Source organism: Malurus melanocephalus, unplaced genomic scaffold (assembly GCF_030028575.1).
Source record: "Malurus melanocephalus ecotype Western Australia unplaced genomic scaffold, MMel_1.1 scaffold_36, whole genome shotgun sequence".
Taxonomy (NCBI): domain Eukaryota; kingdom Metazoa; phylum Chordata; class Aves; order Passeriformes; family Maluridae; genus Malurus; species Malurus melanocephalus.
Genome location: NW_026623268.1, coordinates 1,450,889 through 1,470,761, shown reverse-complemented (window position 1 = coordinate 1,470,761; position 19,873 = coordinate 1,450,889). Strand labels below are relative to the sequence as shown.

The following is a 19,873-nucleotide window of genomic DNA, read 5'->3' as shown; positions in this document are numbered from 1 at the left end:
GCTCTTGCTCATTCTCATTCATACTTAAATCATCAGAGTTCCAACATTGTTTTCTATTGTCCTCATTTGAATACCATTTCCATTTTTCATGTTGTGGGTTTTTTTTTTTTTTTTTAATTAAGTTCTTTTACCCTGAGCTTGACTGGAAAAGGTATATAAAAAGGCTTGTGATGCAAAAACGTTTTCTGATGAGTAGTGTGTGCTTAATCCTGGTTTCAGATAATGGCACCTTTCAAACATGCTTCTTGACTTTACAGTTCCTCACCCCTTTTCACTGCACAGATTAACTTTTTATTATTTTTGTATATTTACTTTTTTTTGCAAATAAATTATGGATTCTGAATGGAGAGTTCTCTCACAAATACACTAATTTTGTGTACACTGGTCACGGTGAAAGAGTGATCTCTCATAGTAAAGTATGAGCTGGGTATTGCCTGCTACTCAGGACTGAATCAAGATTTGCTTCTGCATGTCGAAGTTCTCTGATTATTTACCCAGAGAAGCCACACAGTTCAAGCCTTTGCACTGCATCACTCACTCATATTTAATCAGCTGATAAGCTGATATTTAGTCAGCTGACAGACAGGAAACGCCTCTTATTTATACGCTGGGTGTCAATCCGTTCATATATTTTTATCTTCACCAACCAAGTAGGTAAGTTAAATACAAAACCCCTGTCTCATTAGAAACAACATAAAGGAAGTTCAGAAAAACAGTTCTAAGAGCAGTGCAGTCAGATTTACAAAGTGAAAAAGGTACTAACAAGCCAAAACCCTCGTTTGTTTCTGCTCCCTAATGCATGACTTATTTTCTCGGTTTATTTCCAGATTACCAACGTGTTCCGTCGTTCAGTTCCAACTCGRATCCCCAAACCAAAGCCTGCAAGCACAACCAAAGCACCTGTCAAAATTCCTGCTGAACATCGCAACAAGCTACTTCAAGACAGCCCTTCTGGAAAGATAYGCATTGTAAGGACTGTGTCTAAAGCCTGCCTTCAAAGTGGAGGGCGAAGGTAAATAATTTTCTGACATCTATGACACTAAAATGGATTTAAGCAATCTGAATCTCAGCAGCAGTTGTTTCCACTGGGGAAAAATCGAAAACCATGCACATGGTCAGCACATCAATGGTTACCAATCACAGGACATCAAGAGACAGCCAAATTCATAGGAGCCAAAGTTAACTGCATGTCAGCAGGGACCATGCTCTGCCCCATTTATTCTGGTGCAATTACGGATTTTGGCACTCACAGTACAGAAGCACAAGACACAAATAAGTTTCTACTATAAATTCAGTTTTGACATGTTCAACAAATAATAAGCTTGTCTCTGTAGATTTATAAAAATGTGGTCAATCACACGAAGAAGGGTTGCAGAAGGTGTCATGTTTTCAAAGTTGGTCTAGTCAAGTGTCTGTGRATATCGTAAGTTCAACAGTAAAGATGGAATGAAGAGAGGCATGGAGAAATCTTCTCCCATATAATTTACTGAACTTAGAGAAATGCAGAGCTCCTTGCTGCGCCAAGCATCACTTAAAAAGAAAATAAGCAACTCTCTCCTCAAAGAGTTAACTGGTGTGACTATCCACTCAAATTCAGGGAGATGTTATRTCAGGAAAACAAATGCAAGAATCAAGATGGATATTGTTTGAATCAGCTATACAAACTTTCACCATTTGGACTACAGTATTTAGATTTCAGTTCATTTAAACAGTATTTTAGAACTCATCAAAATTAGTTTTAAGCTTAACAGCAAGTTGTGGCTTACACAGAAATGCAGTTTTATTCTTGCATTCCTCCACAGTTTTGCCCTTCCTTTCAACTGTTCACAGTCACACAAAATATGTAACTGCATTCATATCTTATAGTGAAGGGTTTTTAACTAAACTTTTTGCACAAGAAGACCTAGTTCATCCATTAGAGAATTTGCCTTTTTGCTTTTCTTAAGGCATAAYTTCTTTGAAAGACTTAAAATTCAAAGGCAATATATACACGAGAGGCAATATATACATGAGAAAACCCCAAACAAAAAACACACAAACAAAAACRTTAGAAGAGACACCACACTCATTTCCAATTTTCAAAAAAATAGCAATTGTTGCTCTGCAAGAAAATTTCTCACTGTTCTATAGAATGTTAAGACAAACTAACAAAATGYTACTACTACTGCAAGGAACCCCCACACAAGAATCGTGTAATACCAACTAACACAAATTACTGTTTTAAAATATAAAAATTAATTTATTTCTTTAGTATTAATGTCTCACTCATTCTTCTTCCCCTAACAGAGTGGATCCCAACAGTCTAAATGGCTCAACTGATAATATGTGGGAAAACTCCTTACACATAGGTGTTTCTTTAAGAACTGCCAAATCCTAATTCCTAAATAAAGAAAAACTGGTGGTGCTCACAATGCCATAGCCAGAACTGAAATCCTTTTGCAGAAGCAAGGAGAGATTCTGATGCATTCAGTTACCGATTTTTCCCTTTCATTTCACAGCTAAAAGTTAAACTTAACCACTGAGACAGTACAGCACACTGCTGTGTGACTGCTTTTGCAAACCCACAAGAAACCTATGCCTTCCTCAGCAAATTCTCAAGAAATTCTCTAACAGTACTTTAAAAAGTTTAAAARGATCAGCCTACAGAAAAATTATTTGAGCTGTGTCCTATAAGACACACCTGTATTAATATGCAGACATTTAAGAAYGACTTTTCCATAGTACAAAGAAAAGGCTTCCAATTTTATTCACTARATCAGCAGCTATCAAGTTCTGAGACTCCAGATCATGTATGTTCTGATCCAAACACAGCTCACAGAAGCACACCATTGCAGCTTGCAGAACGAAYGTATATAGATGTGAAGAAACACACATTTCAAAAAGCAGCTGTCAACTTGGCCTGCTTATCAGAAAGATCTTCAAATACTGACCAAGTTCCATCACAWGGAATAGCAACTCATTGGTGAGCCAAAAAAAAGATAAAAACCTCTTTATACACATCCACCAACAGATGTCAACTCCGATCAAGCAACAGTGCTCTTGCTGAATGCACTGCAATGAAGAGTCAGCTTCTCATTAGCTGCAAACCACACATTACAAATTGATGTTAACTGGCACCCTTCAGTCTACAGAAAGAAAAAAGAATCTCTGGCAAAAGAAATCAATTCCTGACATAGGATCTTTTGCCTTAAAGCCCACAAAGAACCTCACAASTACTACCAAATCATCCTCCATGGTCCCATACTGTATTTCTCATCTACTTGTGCTGCTGACATACAAGTGTTTTGCTCCTGTCTTGCAAAGGCACAATTAATTTCTACCATATAGACACCTACTTAAGGATCTAAAACTGACAAATGGGGATTCTACACTTCTGCAGAATCAAGGGCAATAAAGAAAGCATGGAGGATGAAAGACAAGGAGTGGTAACATAAAAGGAAGAAACATGAAGAATTTCTGAAAAATAGAAGCCCATCAAAATGATTGGGAGATGTGGCATGCTGGCTACAGGCAAGATTGAGACATTTACAGTGCTGTGAGAATTGCTCTTTTCTGTTCATGGAGAGAAGAGGAAAATGTTGGTGTCCTTCACCAGTACGAAACAAACTCCAAATTCCTTATCCTTTCTCTTGTAATTCTGAATACAATATAAAATTCACATGAAAGACTGGACAAAGTTGTGACATGATCTGGAAAAGGGAGGTAAGAAGTCCTGCAGTTGCATGACATGGGACATGTGTAACACTAAACTAYGCTGCTAAGTAGAGAATATCCCTAACCACTCCCTCCACAAATCTCCTCTCAAAGTTAAAGATTTGCTGAAGAAGTTATTGGGAAAACTAAATTCTTTAGTTTGTGTCATGTGACAAGAAAAAAAGATGGGTAATCCGTTTAGCATTTTTTTTTCTTTGGGTTTTGTGGGCTTTTTTTACATTTATAAATTACCTGCAACAGAGAAAGCATTCATGTCTCAAGGTGAGGGGAACTACCTTTAATCTTTAATATGGACTCTAAAATAATGACTTCCAATGATTTGGCCAAAAGCAAATTTAGAATTCTTTATAAATTCATACACTGTGATATATAATTATATATATTTTKTGTTTTCATACTCTTCAGGTGGAGTGTATGAATGATGTTCATACTCATTTTAAAAGTAGCCTTTTCTAACTACAAGTTGCTAAAATCTAAAACACTTTTGAGAGCTGAGTTATGATGAATATTCTGTAGATCAGAMCTTATCCTAGGGTTAATTTTAAAGGATCTGGCAAAAGATCAGTATTTTAAAAGTACATTTTGAATTCTGCTTTGCACCTACAGTTATGGCAAAGATGCTATTTTAAAACAGGTCAGCAAATGAGCTTGGATAGTATTTTTTCTAATGAAAACTTGACATTTCACAGAAATAAAATTGACCAAGTCTGTCAAAGGTGCTCGTTAATGTGCAATTATTTTCTTGTATTGCTGCCTGTGTGATACATTGTGAACCTTGATTTCCTTTTATGGCAACTAACTTTAGTGCATTTTACAGTATCCATAAGATGCTGTACAAATKAACCTTGGATTTTACCTGTTTTACATGAAAAACAGCTACACAGAATAAAAGTAACATATGTTTTATGTTTACTAATAGCTTGTGTCAACTTAATYCAACAACAGGCTCCATAAGAAGAATCTGCCAACAAAGGTGGGCTACAGATAGCAGAGTACCTGGTTTGCATAACRCTCACCTGTAATCACTACTCCCAAYACACTCAAAGAATGTTCTTGGAGTGAAGTATACAAGATTGGGTTAGTCACCTTCAGAGGTTATTTTCCACRTGAATTATTTTAGTAGCTCAAAAATACAATTGCAAAAACCCCAAGGAGTTTCTCATAACTGGAAAAGTTGTCATTCACAGTGTCACCTCAAAGTCAGATGGTTCATCCATCACGCAAAAGTTTATAATTGAAGTCCTGTTCTGTATCCAATTTCTAAAGGAAAGCTGCCAACATTGTAACAGTCAGCTAACCACGCACCCCAAATGAAACCTGTGGTTGGCAGAAAGTGCAAGTAGGCTCTTAAGAAAAATTCCTAATGAAGAGCATGGGCTGCCTAAGGAACCTACATGAGACTAAAAATAAAAATTAAATGCTCAGAAGCCTTATTAGGTCTTGTGACCCCTCTTTATTACATACATACAATTTTTATATTGCTTCCTCTCTAGTTATTCTCGAAGTACCTCTTCACAGGAAATTATCAAGACACTCAAAAAGCTGGAGTCTTTACAGAGGCGCAGATAAGGCCAAATAATTCCCAACTCTAATCAATATTGCATTACAAAATAAATTTTAAAAACAATGAATAAAATAGGGCACTGTAAAGTCTAAAGTAATTCTAATAGCTTCGATCTACCTAAACTTTCACACTAAATCTAAACATTACAGATAAAATTTTTACAGATAAACATTATTCAGATAAAATAACTGCCTGTTATTTCGAGACACATTGAGAAAATACAAGTGTATGAGACAGGTTATCATAACTATCAGGGAAAARAAGACTAATCAGTCACAGCACTGTTCTCCAAAGAGCAATGGCTGAAAAGAGCTATTTAACTCCTGCCCGTTTACAGTAACACATGGCAAGGGTGATGCGACACACCCCAGTGAGCACATGGGTGATGCTTTTCAAGTACCACAGAGATCTTTCCCTCCAAAGTCTCTACTACGGATTTACTGTTTCCAAGGCCTTAGAKAACTGTAAGTTCACGTGGSTRATAGCAAACAYAATCACAGAATATTCTGAGYTGAAGGCGCCCACAAGGATCATATATTATGCAAAAGCCTTTCATCAAATAAACTGTTGGGAAGAAAGTACAGTTTGGAAGGTAAATGAATGGAAGGGAGAGCTGAGCTCTGAATTCAAAACGAGACTTTTTCCCATTCCACTCGTTCCGCTTCTTTCAACTTTGCTTAACTGTATTTTGTTAAGTGGGTTCCTGAGGTTACCTAAGTAGTGGTATTTTCGTTTGCTGCTCCATCGTCTATCCCAGGGCTCAGATCAGAGACTGGACATCAACTGGCTGCAGAGATTCAGCTTACAAGCAAACCCGCCCTCGGCAGCAAGCAGGGAAAAGCAGGCACAGGAAAAAAAAAAAAAAACCCAGACGAGTGAGAGTGGAAAACCTGGAGAAGTAAATTAAAAGTAGAGAAGGGAAAGGCGGAGGGGGGAAGTGGGAAAAAAAAAGCCTAAAGACCAATGAAAAAGGAGGGCCGCAGAGGAGGGTGGRGGGGCTGGCTCTCAGGAAAGCTGCTTCAAGCCCAGCGTGAGGAGCTCGCTGCAGGAGAGGAGTACCTGGAGTGCCGCCCGGGCCGGGCTCGGTGTCCCACCACGGCTCCTCCAGCGTGTCCCCCATGCCACCACCGCCACCGCCACCGCCGCCGCGCCTGCGCAGTGCCCGCGGGGCCGGGCCGGGCCGTGCCTGCTGCCGGGCGGGCGGGCGGGGGACAGCGGTGCCTTGGGCACGCCGGGGAGCACTCTAACATTGCATCCTACACATAAAAGTAGGCATTTAAATGCATGTTTGGGGGGGTTGGGGAGGTGTGTTCTTTCTTATTATTTTTTTTTTTTAGTGGAAAATATAGAAGTGAGAAAGAGGAAAGGAATTACAAGTATTGCCCCCTCCTTCACATTCGTTTAATTGCCTCAGCCGGGTTTTATACTGTAAAATACCTGCTTTCTMGGTTGAGGTTATTCATGTAATGTTTTCTGAGGAACAGATACCTGCAGAAAGTGCGTGTTGCTTTGGGATGGATGCTCCCGGCTCTTTGGGGACCGGAGCCTGTAGGGTAAATGTGCCTGTCCTGTGTCTCTTCCCACAGGAGCTGTCCCGCTCTGAGCCTGGGCGTTCACTCCTGGAGCAYGTCCCGAATTAAAGCTGTGCAAGTGAAACAGACCACTGTAAGGACTGCAGTTTCTCATAAAGCGGCGCTGTTATTCCGTGTGCAGCTCCAAAGATTTTTCCGAACTTCCATTGAAGGATACTGTTCATTTTTCCCCTTTAAGRGTGCAGGTGGGTAAGGAACGTGCGTGACAGAAAGCATTAGTGTTGTTCTACCCCTGGTTGCTAAAGGATGTCAGCAAGTGATWTTTAGCCCTGGGAAACAAGAGTTCTGCGTGAAACTTGTGACATTTCCCCGCCTCGCGGTGTGCAGCCTGTGGCACATTAAACACCGCGGGGGAAGTCACTTAATAATCAAACCTGTACCTGGCAAAGCAATTCTGCTTTATGAAAATCGAAAACATCAAATCTCCGGCAAAGAAATTCTGGTTTATGAAAACCGAAAACATCAAATCTCCGGCAGAACACCATCCCTCCTCTGCTCCGAGCGCCCTCAGGAAAGCCCCGCCCTCAGGAGAGCCCCGCCCTCAGGAGAGCCCCGCCCTCAGGAAAGCCCCGCCCTCAGGAAAGCCCCGCCCTCAGGAAAGCCCCGCCCTCCCTGTGCGAGGCTTCCGCGCTTTGCGGCCCCGGCAGCGGGAACGGAGCGGGCTCTGGGAGGAGCTGTCGGCAAGGGAAACACCTCCCGGGCGCGCTTTACGGCCGGGCGAGCGGGCACGTCAACAGCTATGGCGGAAGGGGAAGAGGCGCCGCCGCCGCCGGGCAGCTGGTGAGTTCTGGGGGTGTGGGTGCCCGCCGTCCCGTTCCGCTCCCTCCCCTCTGCAGCGGGGGAGAAGGGGACGAGGGGGGAGAGGCCGGAACGCGCCGCTGTCCCCCCGGGAGCCGCTGCGCTCGGGGTGTGTGTGAGGGATCGCGCTGGGAGCCCGCGAGGAGCCCCCAGCAAACGCCGCCGGCGCTCGGAGGCTCCGGGTCCCCRGAGAGAAAGGGCCCCGTCAAAACACGGGCGAAACACAAAACCAGGGCYGTCCCCAGCTTGGAGCCAGGCGGTCGCTCCAGTTTAAAATGACAGCTTTAATGTACGGTAGGAGCTGCTCCAGGAGCTTGCCTGGAGTGGAGTGGCTTTGTTCAGTTCAGCTTCCCYTTTCGCTGCGTGCCTGCTCTCAGGAGCAGGTGTCAACAGTGGATCCTGCCTTGTTTTCTGAATAATTTTGCTCTCCACCTTCCTTTAGTACGGCTATTACTCATAATGGATTTTACATTGAACCTCTAGGACAAGAMTAGAGCGTTTCTGGAGCGTGTATAGGATCATTTTGATGGTAACAATGATGGGATTTAAGRATTTGTTGCATGCATCTTCACTCAAGATTGCTGAGGCTTAAATGAACATTGTGTTTAAACACTGAAGCTATTCTTACTGCACCCAACATCCCCATTCATTTGCATCTTCACTTTGTTTTTGTCTTTGCGCTTCTGCATTGCATGTGATTTCTTTCTGTGGCTCTGTGCCACACTATTGCTCTTTGTCCTTTCCATATATATGCTTTTCAAGCAATTACTTTACCCAGCTGCTTTTTATGATCATTTCCAATCTGATATTTTTGCTTTTAGGCTTTATTTGATGTCGTAGATTCAAAGTTTCCTGAGTCTAGCCTTCTTTGTGCTTAGTTATCTCATGGTAAGGGAGACAAAACACACATGCAGGTGTATGTGGAACCTCTTATTTGTCTRGGTTGGTTCTACAAATAGAGCTCTTGGTTCAAACAACCTAGTGTCATTAACTAGGGAATGTAAATTAGTTGGTGTCTTTTTATCCTTGTTTTTTTTTGCTTTTAGTTACAGCCTCAAAATTTATGAAGCTCATTCTATAAGTACAGTGTTGCAGAAGCATTATTTCTAAATACAGACCTGACTGTTGGGCCATATAATTACAAAGCAAGGGATGGACTTGCAGATGGTACAGTCTTGACACTTTGWAATATAACCCTGGACACTGAATAAGTTCAAATATCTCTGAAAAAAGTACTTCAAATTACTTCCAGTGCTCATGTTGGAAGAATATTGCTATCTCCTAGATCACAACAAACTTCTCTACAATTTCTRTTTAGGAAGAGGACAAGTGTGTTTCCAGACATATTTCAAGGCACAGYCTACATTGTTGWTRTTCTGACTGGCAGCTTCAAAACGATAGTAAATTTAATATGCTGGTGGTAGTAGAAAAGGCAAACTTGAAGGCATTTGTTARAACACATTTTTAAAGTCTTTATGGGAACAATTCAACAGGTTTATGCTTAAATGCCACATTAATATGTGACCGTGCATCCTGTTACTAGAGCTGTATGCTGCGAATGACAGAGTTGCATTCTTTATACTTTGCTTAGAAACTTCATGTGGTGTTTTGGTTTTGTTTTCCCATTCCAGTTTTTGTTTAAAAGCCTGTTTCAGTGGAGTATTTTCTTTTTCATTTATTGATTTAAACAGTYGTGTTCATATTTTAATGCTGTGAACAGTTGTTTTTCTAAATATGGAATTTATCTTTGGAAAGAGCTTTTTGGTGTAGATTTCTGCCTTATCAAATTTCAAAGTATCTAGGATTTTATATTTAAAAAATCCCCAAACATAAAATTATACATGTACACCTGAGCTCTACTGGGAATAAAACTGGCAGTGCTGATTCCATATCCTCTCTTCACTTCCTTCAGAGGATTAAAAGGCAGATGTAATCTTGTGTTCAGAGACTGTTGCAGCACCTGTAGTGTGTAGAATCTAGACCTGCTCTAGACTAACATAAAATTCTRTTTGTTTTCCCTGGAAGTGCCCCAAACTAATTGTGAGTTAAACCGTCAACATCTGTACTGACTGCTTGTGTTTTGCTCAACAAAACCCAGGGMAGTTTGCCACTGCTCTGTAAMATATTTTYTTTWWWAMMASCAKCATCAYCACCCCAAATTTATGTATGGAGAAAGRTGAGATTGTAATTTTCCTTTCTTCAGTAAATACAGGAAGTTGTTATCAACACTTTTGATTTAAAAATGAGCAAAATCAGACAGACCTTGTTTGYTAAATGTTTCTTTTTAGCTATTTGGCATATACTCAAAAGCTAATTTGAGAAATTGCCAGCATTATTTTGTTCTGGAAGACATATCTGTCCAAAGCTTAAGAATGCTGTGAAAGACAAAGGAAGCAGGCTGCTTTCAAACTGCTGTAAAATCTTTGGGTTTTTTTTTTTTTTTTTGTCTGCTTACTTGTTTATTTTAATCATAATTTCAGTCAATACAATACATCTAGTCAGAAGACTGTATAGATACAAATAAGATGGCCAGTTATTAATTAAAATGTAATTGGGAGTTATAGATTTTTCTCACTTCATCTATCAAGGAAATCAATGACTTGGATCTTATTTTTCTTGTTCAGATTCTCAAACAGATTGATGGTTATGAATTAATCTCTAAAATCTTTTTGCAGATGTTTGTTTAATRCTCAAGCTTCTGGAAACTTGATGGWGTAGTMATTTTTAAGAACTRTACTTGGAAAGTCAGGACCTGAACTAACTCAATATAACTGTAACCATAGATGGAATTGTTCCTGTGCATTTAACTTTGCATTGGGTCCCAAAATGCAAACTACCTAAGACAACAGGGTGACAAATGCAGTTTCCACATAGCTTTCCCATTCTAACAATCTGGCTAATTAGTACTTGCAGCCATAGTGTTTCTTYTGAAAGCCCATGAACAGAAAAATCCTTTACAGTTAAGCGTGAAATAAATACGTGATGAAAAAATAGGGGTTAAAATGTCAGGGAATTGTTTTTCTCCAGAATTCCACTGGAGGAAAAAAAAAGGTTCAGTGATGTTCTGGATACAATGGATATTTTGAAGTAAATGTGAGGGATTGATTTTTGTTTGTTTTCAATAGAGAACAAACACTCATTAGTTTCAATTCAGTATAGCTCTTGTTGAGGCTTTTTCCTGGTAGTYAGGAAAATTCTGAATTAAAACTAGGAACCGTAGTAAACAGATTCTTTAAAAGTATGAAATTGATYGTTGTATTCTTAATATTTTATGTAGTTTATTGATCACTTACTGTTATCTTTATTCTGCTGTTCATAMCCCCCACATTTTTAATTCCTTCACKAGTATTTATAAGTGATTATTACCAACTACCTCAGCCATATGTGAATAATACTTAGAAAAAATGGCTTAGGCTGAATTCCCAAATTTTTCTTGCCTCCCACTTTCACATCTTAAGCTATAGAAAGTCCTCTTTAATATCYGTGAAGATAGTTACCTATTGATTATAATATGTTATCAGACTGGCATGAATTTAAGAGATCCTTCTATAAGTAAAAAATTTACTCCAGATACACGAATAGGAACATTTTGTATTATGACATTTTGAACAGTATATYCTATGGGAATTTACCTTTCAGGCCATGGCTCAGGTGTAGCCTGGAATTCTACACATCTGAGCGAAATTTTAAGTAGCATCTTCACAGGCAGTGAAGCCATGGCTGAGCAGAAAGTATGGATGTTCAGGTCTGGAGGAGTTTGCCCATAGGGAGCTTTATTTTCAAAGTAAGTGTAATGATTGTCCCTGTGAACAGATGACTTCCTAGCTGGTCTTCAGTCATGAAAGACAAGGATCCAGATTGCTAGCAGTTTACTGGGATTTTTATAGAACAGCACTGACTGAAATAAAGTAAAAACCAGCAAGTGGACGTGTTAAAGTGTTGAAATCACTTTCATGTTTTGTACTTTGAAAGTTAGCCTGAACAGAATGTTTATTGGGAAAGAATTTACTTAATCGTTTAAAAKTCCTTACTTAGAGCCTGTGAGCAATCTTGCATTTGATGGAGGAAATGAGCACCTAATTGAATCACAGCAGAACAACGCATTTCCCCCCTGYGCTGTTATTTCATTTAACTCTGTGTTTGTAATGCATCCTATCTCYTCATGTGGCAGATGGGCATGTCATTGTCTTCCTTTGTGAGGTGAAGTAGTAAAACTGGCAGTTGCCTCTCATCTTTGCAGTGTACAGAGTGGGGATTACAACATAATTTTTTTTACATTTTTGCAAATGGTAATAAATTTTCAAGAAGCAGAAGCATACATTTGCAGATAACATGTTGAAGTTGATGTTAACCCATGCACAGCTTTGTGAATGCTKGGTACAAATAACTGCTAGAATTAGTATTTGGGGGTTTGTGAAACATTATTTGACAGGTGATTCTGAGTTTAGAAGTGTTGTTTCATGTTTGTTTCAAGTAAAAATTACTTCTTTATTCTCAAAAGAGTTTATTTGAGTTACACAGAAATGAAGTTGAAGTATTGCAATTTAAGACCTTTCTATGTGAAATGAAATATGCATACAGCTGTTGCATTCATTTCCACATACCTGTTTAATACTTGGATATAGTTATAGCAACTAGTTGAATTTTGTGTGCTGTAATTCAAGGCCTGGCTGTTGCTCTCTAGTCTGTTTTTCAYACACAGTGTTCACACAAACATGCAGTAAGTCTAAGAGCACCTCATTCTTGATGTCRGCTTCTGTTGAAGCTAGATCATCTTAGAGATCATGCAGTTCTGCTGAGGGCTAGGAGGTTTCTTTGTGTGAATGTCCTTGAAATACTTGATTTTTATTCAAGGCTAATTGATCCATTCGTTTAACTTTCCAGGCAGTCACTATTACATACACAACTGGACAACAGAATAGGTGATGGAAGTATAAGTGTGCTTCCATATTCTGCTTCCCCTCCATTTCTGTCTCAAGAAAGGAATTGGCAACCTGTGCAAGCTGCAGCCCTATAAAAGACTTRGGGATTTTTTTCTTTTTTTAGAATACTAAAAATGTGAGAAAATAMGGCAAGTCAGTCGCTTTGTAAACTGTGCTTTCTTTCATCCAAATTTGCRTAATTACTTGAAGAAAACAGTAGTCCCCAGTGTATTTTTGAAATATGATTTAAAATGCAACGCAGAAAGTAGTGACAAAGAAACTGGCTCATACAGCACATGGAAAATGCTTACTCTTCAGATCTGTAAATACTTCGAGAAGTCTTGAGTAAAGCTAGCTAGATATCTGCATGCATTCTTCCAGGTCTGAGATTTTAATCAACTTATCCAAAGGATGTTATTTAGAAAATCAGTAACATGTGTCTTAAGTTTTTAGGAGACCAAATTTGGGAACCTTTATATCAAGGAGTTAGTTGTGGATATATGGAAATTAAAGCAGACCAGAATGCAACAGCTGACATTCTTTTTCTGTGCCTATTTGAATTGACTTCATAGTAGTCATGGAGTGACTGAGAATCATACTGATAACACTTTAGCATCTTTTACTCCACGTGTATAAATAGATGTGTTACTCCCCAGGAATGCATCTTCCCACTTGAATATCTGCTCTGGAGAAACAGTCATGTTCTTTGTTTTGCACTGATTATAAACCCCCTGGATGTGTGTTTAACTCACCAGGTATATGAAGCAACGTCTTTCTTAAGGCAGATGTTAGAGCAAGTAGAGAAGGGTTAAGAAGATATACTAAGGGAGAAGTTTTGCCTGTGGGACCTATGTATCACAGCCATTGCTATTTTTCCAGTGAACCTCTTTTGCCACTGCTCTTCTACATGATACTGAAATCCTGAAATCATCAGATGTGGTTCTCTCATTATTGACAGCATGGAAACATTGAAACAGTCTGCAGAAACTATCAGAGAGATTGTAAAGTAATCATTMCTGAATGCGTGCCTTCTTATCTATAATGCTTGTGAACTTTTGCTGTCTTACTACAGCGCCTGTCATTCCTGTTTGTCTTGTCACTTTGTGTATTTTGCTACTCTCTATACTATTATTAAAGTTTTATATGTTTTAATTCAGTCTTGTGAATACGTCCACACTTAGAACTAAATAGTTAAATAAAGCTGAGTTGATAAAAAGGTCTTTTCCCGTTTCAGGGAAAGGTAAGATTAAAAGCTGTCTGTTCTCAATCTTTGAAATAAGTGTTCTGTTTTCTAGGACATCTAATATTTTATTTACAGTAACTCTACTGTCTAAATTAGGTGTAATGTTTGCTTCGTGTGTGTGTGTGAAAACTTGCTGAATTTGAAAATTGCTTGAAATTGTAAACGGCAATTAAGTTTTCATTTTTATGATACATTTTGCAACATTGTCACTTTAAAAAGTAAACTATATTTTTCGTGTATGTAAATTGTATGGAATCAAAAGTTGAACAAGCAGCTTTAATGTAGAGGAATAAATAACATTTTGCAGGTATTTATTTTTAGTAATTTCCATATTATCTTACACCTTTGCATATGTGTGGGATTTGCCTGACAGTTGCCTCCAGTCTACATAAACACTGAAAAACAATGTAATTGATTTTCTTAAATTACATTTCATTATTTTAGGATAAAAGATCTTGCAGACGCTCTAGAAGAAGGAGGTTGTGATCTTGAAACTGTGAGAAACATCATTCAAGGCAGGCAGTTACCTGCTGATCTAAGGGCCAAAGTCTGGAAGGTAAATATGAGCTTGAATCAATAAGCAAGAAACACTTGAAGTTGTGTTTGATTTGAGTTAAAAAGTTTAATTGCCAGGCGTCTCTGCAGAAGAGATGTCATACTAGAATTTTATTATGCTTGCATGTTGGTTCAGATCTTGAATAGTTCTCGWTATTTTAAATTACTGAGTTCAGTAATAGTGTCTTTTTATAGTTGTCCCAAAATCTTTAGAGGGCTTTCTGCTTTTGTTTTCAGATTGCACTTAATGTTGTAGGAAAGGGGGACAGCCTAGCATCCTGGGATGGCTCTTTAGATCTACCTGAGCAGAGTGTAATTCATAAGGATTGCCAAGAGCTAATTGGTAAGTTCTGCTGCATTTACATCATCAGTTTGAAAAGTTCTGTATTAGAGGTTGTCTTAAGCTTTATTTCAGTTAAATCATCTGAAGGATGTTTACATTTTGGAGGAARCTTTGAGAAGGAAGATGAGACAGCAGTTAAAAATCAGTAAGACGTTGTAAGAAAACAATATTATTTTACCTGTACTCAGACCCTAGGGTGAGTGACATCATGTAAGTTTAAAGTATTAGCTTGTAAATGATAGTTTGCATAGTCAGAAAGCTTCATGAGTTGAAAAAATTGTAATTGTTTTCCAAGCTCTGATATTTAAAGTAGACATTCTTTGTAAAATGTTCTTCCAGTTTTTAATTGTGGAAGGACTGGTTCTTAATCCGAAAACCTGGTGTCACACAAAAAATGTAGCATTAAGAAAAATACATTAAACGTTTTGGATTTCAAAAACTATTCTAAAGAAAGGTATTWTTCAACAGCATTTTCAGTGAAAATGAAAGGCTGTGTTTGTGCAAGTAAAATGCTGCCAAGACATAGGAAATAATACTCCAATATGTCTGTAAGGAGCTGCCACCAGATTTGTGTCAGGGATTTGACAYGATGCAACAGCATTGGTATCAGTGATCAGTTGATGGCATCAACAAGAGAATCTTTTATTTTCTTACCCATGACACTTAATCTATTCTTGCACAATTGAAAGTTAGGCAGAGAATGGACTTGCTGCATGCATACATACCCACCATTTCTGAACTTTCTACATTTTCTAGCCCTAATATCTAATAGGACTTCCTCTTCTCTGTCCTGTAAAGGAAAGAATGGGGGTGGAATTTCCACTGTCTTRTTTAACCACAGTGTCTCTTCAGGAGCATGCAAAATGTCCTGCTTATATTCATAACATAGAAAATCAAGCACTTCAGTGTTGTGATAGTTCTGGTTTTGTATTTATTGGCAAATATTTTGTGATATGCAATGGTATTAAACTGATAAATTGAACAAATATAAAGTTCCTTCTGAAGTAAGGTTATATAGAACTTTAATTTTGTGTTTGATTAAATGCCTCTATTTCAATGKTTTAGCGAAGCAAGTAGTCTCCAAATTTAAAGTAAATCTTCAGATGACATGCAGGTTTTATCTACTGTTTCGTTATTCTGAGAGGTAGAGAAAAGGAAYGCCAAATATTGACTGGCTTTGATGGGAAAGTATTGAGAACTTTTGTAATGAAGAATAATTATTAACAGTAATAAGACTCATGGGCCTTTTGTAACTGAGGGGGAAAGATGTTTGCTAGAAATTTAAWGCCTCTGTATTAATGTAGTGTATGCATATCTCTTTCCCCCATCCTGGACATAAAAAAAAATAGAATTTATAAGTTAGTGCTAAAATTTAAGTCTGTAAGCCTAATTTGTATAAATTTGCATGTCAGTGAGCTTTTGAAAAATTAAAGGATATGCATTGTGAGTTGATCTGTGTTGAAATTCAGGTGAATTTGTTGTAGAATTGAGCCTAAGTTGTGCACTAAGCACATCAAATAGGAGTAGAATGCGCATTCTGGGCATTAAAAGAATCTGCCTCCTTCTTTCCTATAGATCCTGGAATCTTCAGGCTTCTTTCATACTGTTGTATTTATATATACACTGTATTTATATATTTATATATAGCTGTAATTATATTTAAATGCCTTATCCGACAGGGTTGTAGAATCACTTGCATTTTGATGCCTTTTTGAATGCCTTTCTGTAAGAATTTAATCCAGATTGCCAGTTTTTTGTCTGACTTTGTTGGTTTTTCTCCCCTAATCAAACTCTATCAGTGCAATTGTGCTATGAAATGATCGCACTCAATTTCTTTGAAAAGCCTTTATTTTAACAGTTTATGTTACTGTGCCTATTTCAGACCAATTGTCGGTGCCAGAAGAAGAGAAGTCAGTATTAATTTTGGATATTGAGTCTGTTATTACTTTTTATTGTAAATCACGCAATGTTAAATACAGTTCTTGCCTYGGCTGGATACACCTGCTCAAACCTCTGGTGCACCTTCATTTGCCCCGCAGTGATTTGTACAACTGCTTCTATGCTATCATGAATAAATTCATTCCAAGGTAAAACTCTTTCTTTTCCATATTTACTATTTTGATTGGCATTAGGAGTATTCTCTGAAAGATCTGCCTGTTGGTTTTGGCTAGAGTAGCAATGTTGTCAGATTCTTTCATGTGATAATAAATTTCATTTCCTGTTGGTTTGAAATGCAGGAGATGATTAAGTAGTTTAAGATGCAAAGGTTAGTGTGTGACTGATCTGGACTCAATATGCCTTTTAAAGAGCTGTCCTTTCATGCAATATCAAAAGCATTTGTTTATGAACTAATTCACATAGGTTAGGTGGAAGTGGTTTTTTTTTCCTTTCCTAGCATTTTTGRTATTTAAAATACTTCTATCCCTTCAGAAACAGTAATTCATAAGCACCAATTAAGTCTCAAAATCTCTTTAGAAGGAGGTGATGTTTTCCCTATGTTCTATTGAGTTGGAACTGAAATTATTTTTTTTAAGTTGCTAGATACTTTATATGAAAAATACTGAATTTGAGCTTTTCATGCTGTTATGTAGGTGCTCTCACTAAATAAGTTTTTATGTAATTTRGAGCACCATGACACTTTATCAAGATTGGATAGTCTGTAATTGAAGATCTGTCTGATTGCCTGGAGGGGAAATTCCAGCTTGGCTGATGGATGTGTGCCCAAAATATGAAAAGTGCATGTTTGCTGTTGTGGCAGGAAGCATTCATCAGTCCTGTCACTTGACTCAGCTTGTGTCCCTTTCTAGTCTGAAATGCTCTTGGGCTCTGTAAACTGTTTGGGAATAGTGGCATTATGCTCACATAACTCATGTGCTTTCAGCTGTAGAAAGCTTTCAGAGTATCTAGTATTTGAGCTGCTCTGTAGGGGTGTTTCAATGAGATGTAGATTGTTTCCTGGGGTTTTTTTTTTCTCTTCAATGGGAGAATAAAAGACATAGACAATTTATAGTAGATCAGCAAATCTCTGCTCCACCATCAGGTACCATGATTGCCTTTTTTTGAGATTCAAATCTGTTTTAAATACTTCTATATTATATAATCCATTAAGTATTGCCAATATTTCATTCTTTCTCCTGCCTTGTTAATTTTGTGGGGGCTTCAGAGTTTTGAGCTTTTTTGTTGGTTGGTTGGATTTTTGGCTTTTGAGACAGGTTCATGTCATATCAGTCCCTGTGAATTACATACAAGAGCAATGTACAGGAAATTTCATAATCACAGATAGTAAAGAATTGCTACTATAAGTYTGAAAACTGCAATATTACAGGGAGTTTATGATTATTTTCATTGCTACTTTTTAGGGATTGTTTTATGAAAGGAAGACCATTTCATCTATTTAGACTGCTGCTTCAGTACCATGAGCCTGAACTCTGCTCCTTTCTTGATACCAAGAAGATGACTCCAGATTCATATGCACTCAACTGGGTAATAAAGTGAAAGTAGGGAAACATAATGAAAAATAAATTTCTATTAAAATTTAAGTACATGTTGCCATTTATGGAAGAGTGGTGCAAGAGATTAGAACTGCATATATTGAAAAAAATTGCATGTTTTAATATAGTGTGGACTTTCTGTCTTCAGTTGTTTGCATAAGGTATAAGGTCTTGATAGTGTCATGTTTTTGTCATACTGGATGAGTAATTGTTGAACCACTGATGGTAGGAACTTCTTGGAGTAAGAAAGCATAACAGCAGCTGACATACTCAAAAGCAAGAAGTCCTGATGTTAGTTTTGATAGTGGGCAGCTGTATGCTGTAAAAATGGATAAACATCAGTCTAGGTCTTTTAAGGCTGAAATATGAATTGTTTTTAAAACCTCCATGCTAGTACATGCATTAATGTCTTCTATAATTTAGGCACATATATTTTACAACTTTTAAAGCATTAGTCATTTCCTCTTCAAAATTGTCTCAAATTGGGGGTAGTTACTAAGATGCTTACCTCAATCTTTTTTTTTTATAAAGTTTGTGTAGCAGGACCCCAATGRAATTCTTAGGTTTCAATGCTACTTAGCATATGCAGTACAAAATCATGRTACTGTGCTTGCACAGGCAAAATCTGTAATTTAAGAAAGAAGTCTTTGACCCATGAACACCTTTAGGTCCTTCTTACATACTCATTGGTTATGTAAAATTTTTTCAACTTTGTGTATTTTCAGTTAAAGAAGACTGAAATTAATTATTAAACTGTGAAGTCTGAATTTGTTTTTTTATGGCTGCTGCCAATTTTAGTATAAAAATGTGTCTAGAAAGAATTTCCGTAGTCTCAAAATCAATCTTTTGCCAGTCATGAGTCTTCAAAAGAGAAATCAGATCCTTTTTTTGCCACTCAATCTCCATTTTTAATAGAATTTTCCTTAGTAAATACAAAATTCTTTGAAGTTGTTTGTGAGAATTCTGGTGCCTAACTAGAAAAAGAATCTTTCCTCTGAAAGGTGGTAGTGAAGTGAGCTGGTGTAGCTGCCAGTCCTCAGTGCCATGCTTCCTGATGTACAATATTAGGAAAAATATTAAGCCTCATTTTATATAATGAGATTACAGAAAAAAAAATCCTAGTTTCAAGTGTGAAAAAACTTAGTCTATATAGAGGTATTACTASTAATACATGGAAATATATAAGCAACATACAAAGGCCTGGCATTGTCATCTTGTTCATGGATGTTTTGTCTTCAGTTGCATCTGAGTCAGAATTGAATAGATATTTTAATCTTTTGCTATAAAACTATACTAGGAAGTGTTTAAATAGTCTGTGATAGTGTTTAAAAACAGATATCAAGCTTTTGAAAGCTATAGATGTTTTGGTACAGAATTAGTGTGCATCAGCAAGTCCAGTGGAGTCAGGTGGTTATGCATTTGAGWCRTGTGATTGTAAATGTTACCTGGCATGTATGGAAAGTTCCWACMTTTTATCTTCTTTGAACTTTGCATATCAGAGAGGATGTRTTTTCAAGTGGGAACTTGGKAACAGACAAAGAGKTTCTTAAATGGTAATGAAAATYTTCTGATGCTTGCAAATGTTTAATTACTCAGTTCATAAACCATCGTAATGTAATGCTAAATAAATGATGTTGTCAAACTAATCTGC

At 37.7% G+C, this 19,873-nt stretch overlaps 3 protein-coding genes across 4 annotated transcripts in view; 2 read left to right on the top strand and 1 right to left on the bottom strand.

Annotated features, from left to right (window-relative positions):
• FILIP1L (filamin A interacting protein 1 like) overlaps positions 1–4,586 on the top strand; it is a 35,970-nt gene extending 31,384 nt beyond the window's left edge. The window contains exons 2-3 of the mRNA XM_057364166.1: positions 828–1,012; positions 2,287–4,586. Coding sequence (XP_057220149.1) covers positions 828–1,012; positions 2,287–2,377 — 276 coding nt within the window. The 3' untranslated portion in view covers positions 2,378–4,586. The remainder of the gene's footprint in view (positions 1–827; positions 1,013–2,286) is intronic.
• CMSS1 (cms1 ribosomal small subunit homolog) overlaps positions 1–6,420 on the bottom strand; it is a 217,956-nt gene extending 211,536 nt beyond the window's left edge. Inside the window, exon 1 of the mRNA XM_057364167.1 lies at positions 6,338–6,420. Coding sequence (XP_057220150.1) covers positions 6,338–6,398 — 61 coding nt within the window. The 5' untranslated portion in view covers positions 6,399–6,420. The remainder of the gene's footprint in view (positions 1–6,337) is intronic.
• A 1,080-nt stretch (positions 6,421–7,500) lies between these two features.
• The window catches only part of TBC1D23 (TBC1 domain family member 23), a 32,029-nt gene continuing 19,656 nt past the window's right edge, over positions 7,501–19,873 (top strand). The window contains exons 1-5 of one of the 2 annotated variants that reach the window (XM_057364161.1): positions 7,501–7,650; positions 14,278–14,389; positions 14,626–14,731; positions 16,614–16,818; positions 18,091–18,214. In XM_057364161.1, coding sequence (XP_057220144.1) covers positions 7,610–7,650; positions 14,278–14,389; positions 14,626–14,731; positions 16,614–16,818; positions 18,091–18,214 — 588 coding nt within the window. In that variant the 5' untranslated portion in view covers positions 7,501–7,609. The remainder of the gene's footprint in view (positions 7,651–14,277; positions 14,390–14,625; positions 14,732–16,613; positions 16,819–18,090; positions 18,215–19,873) is intronic. The other variant, XM_057364160.1, reaches the window with a different exon arrangement.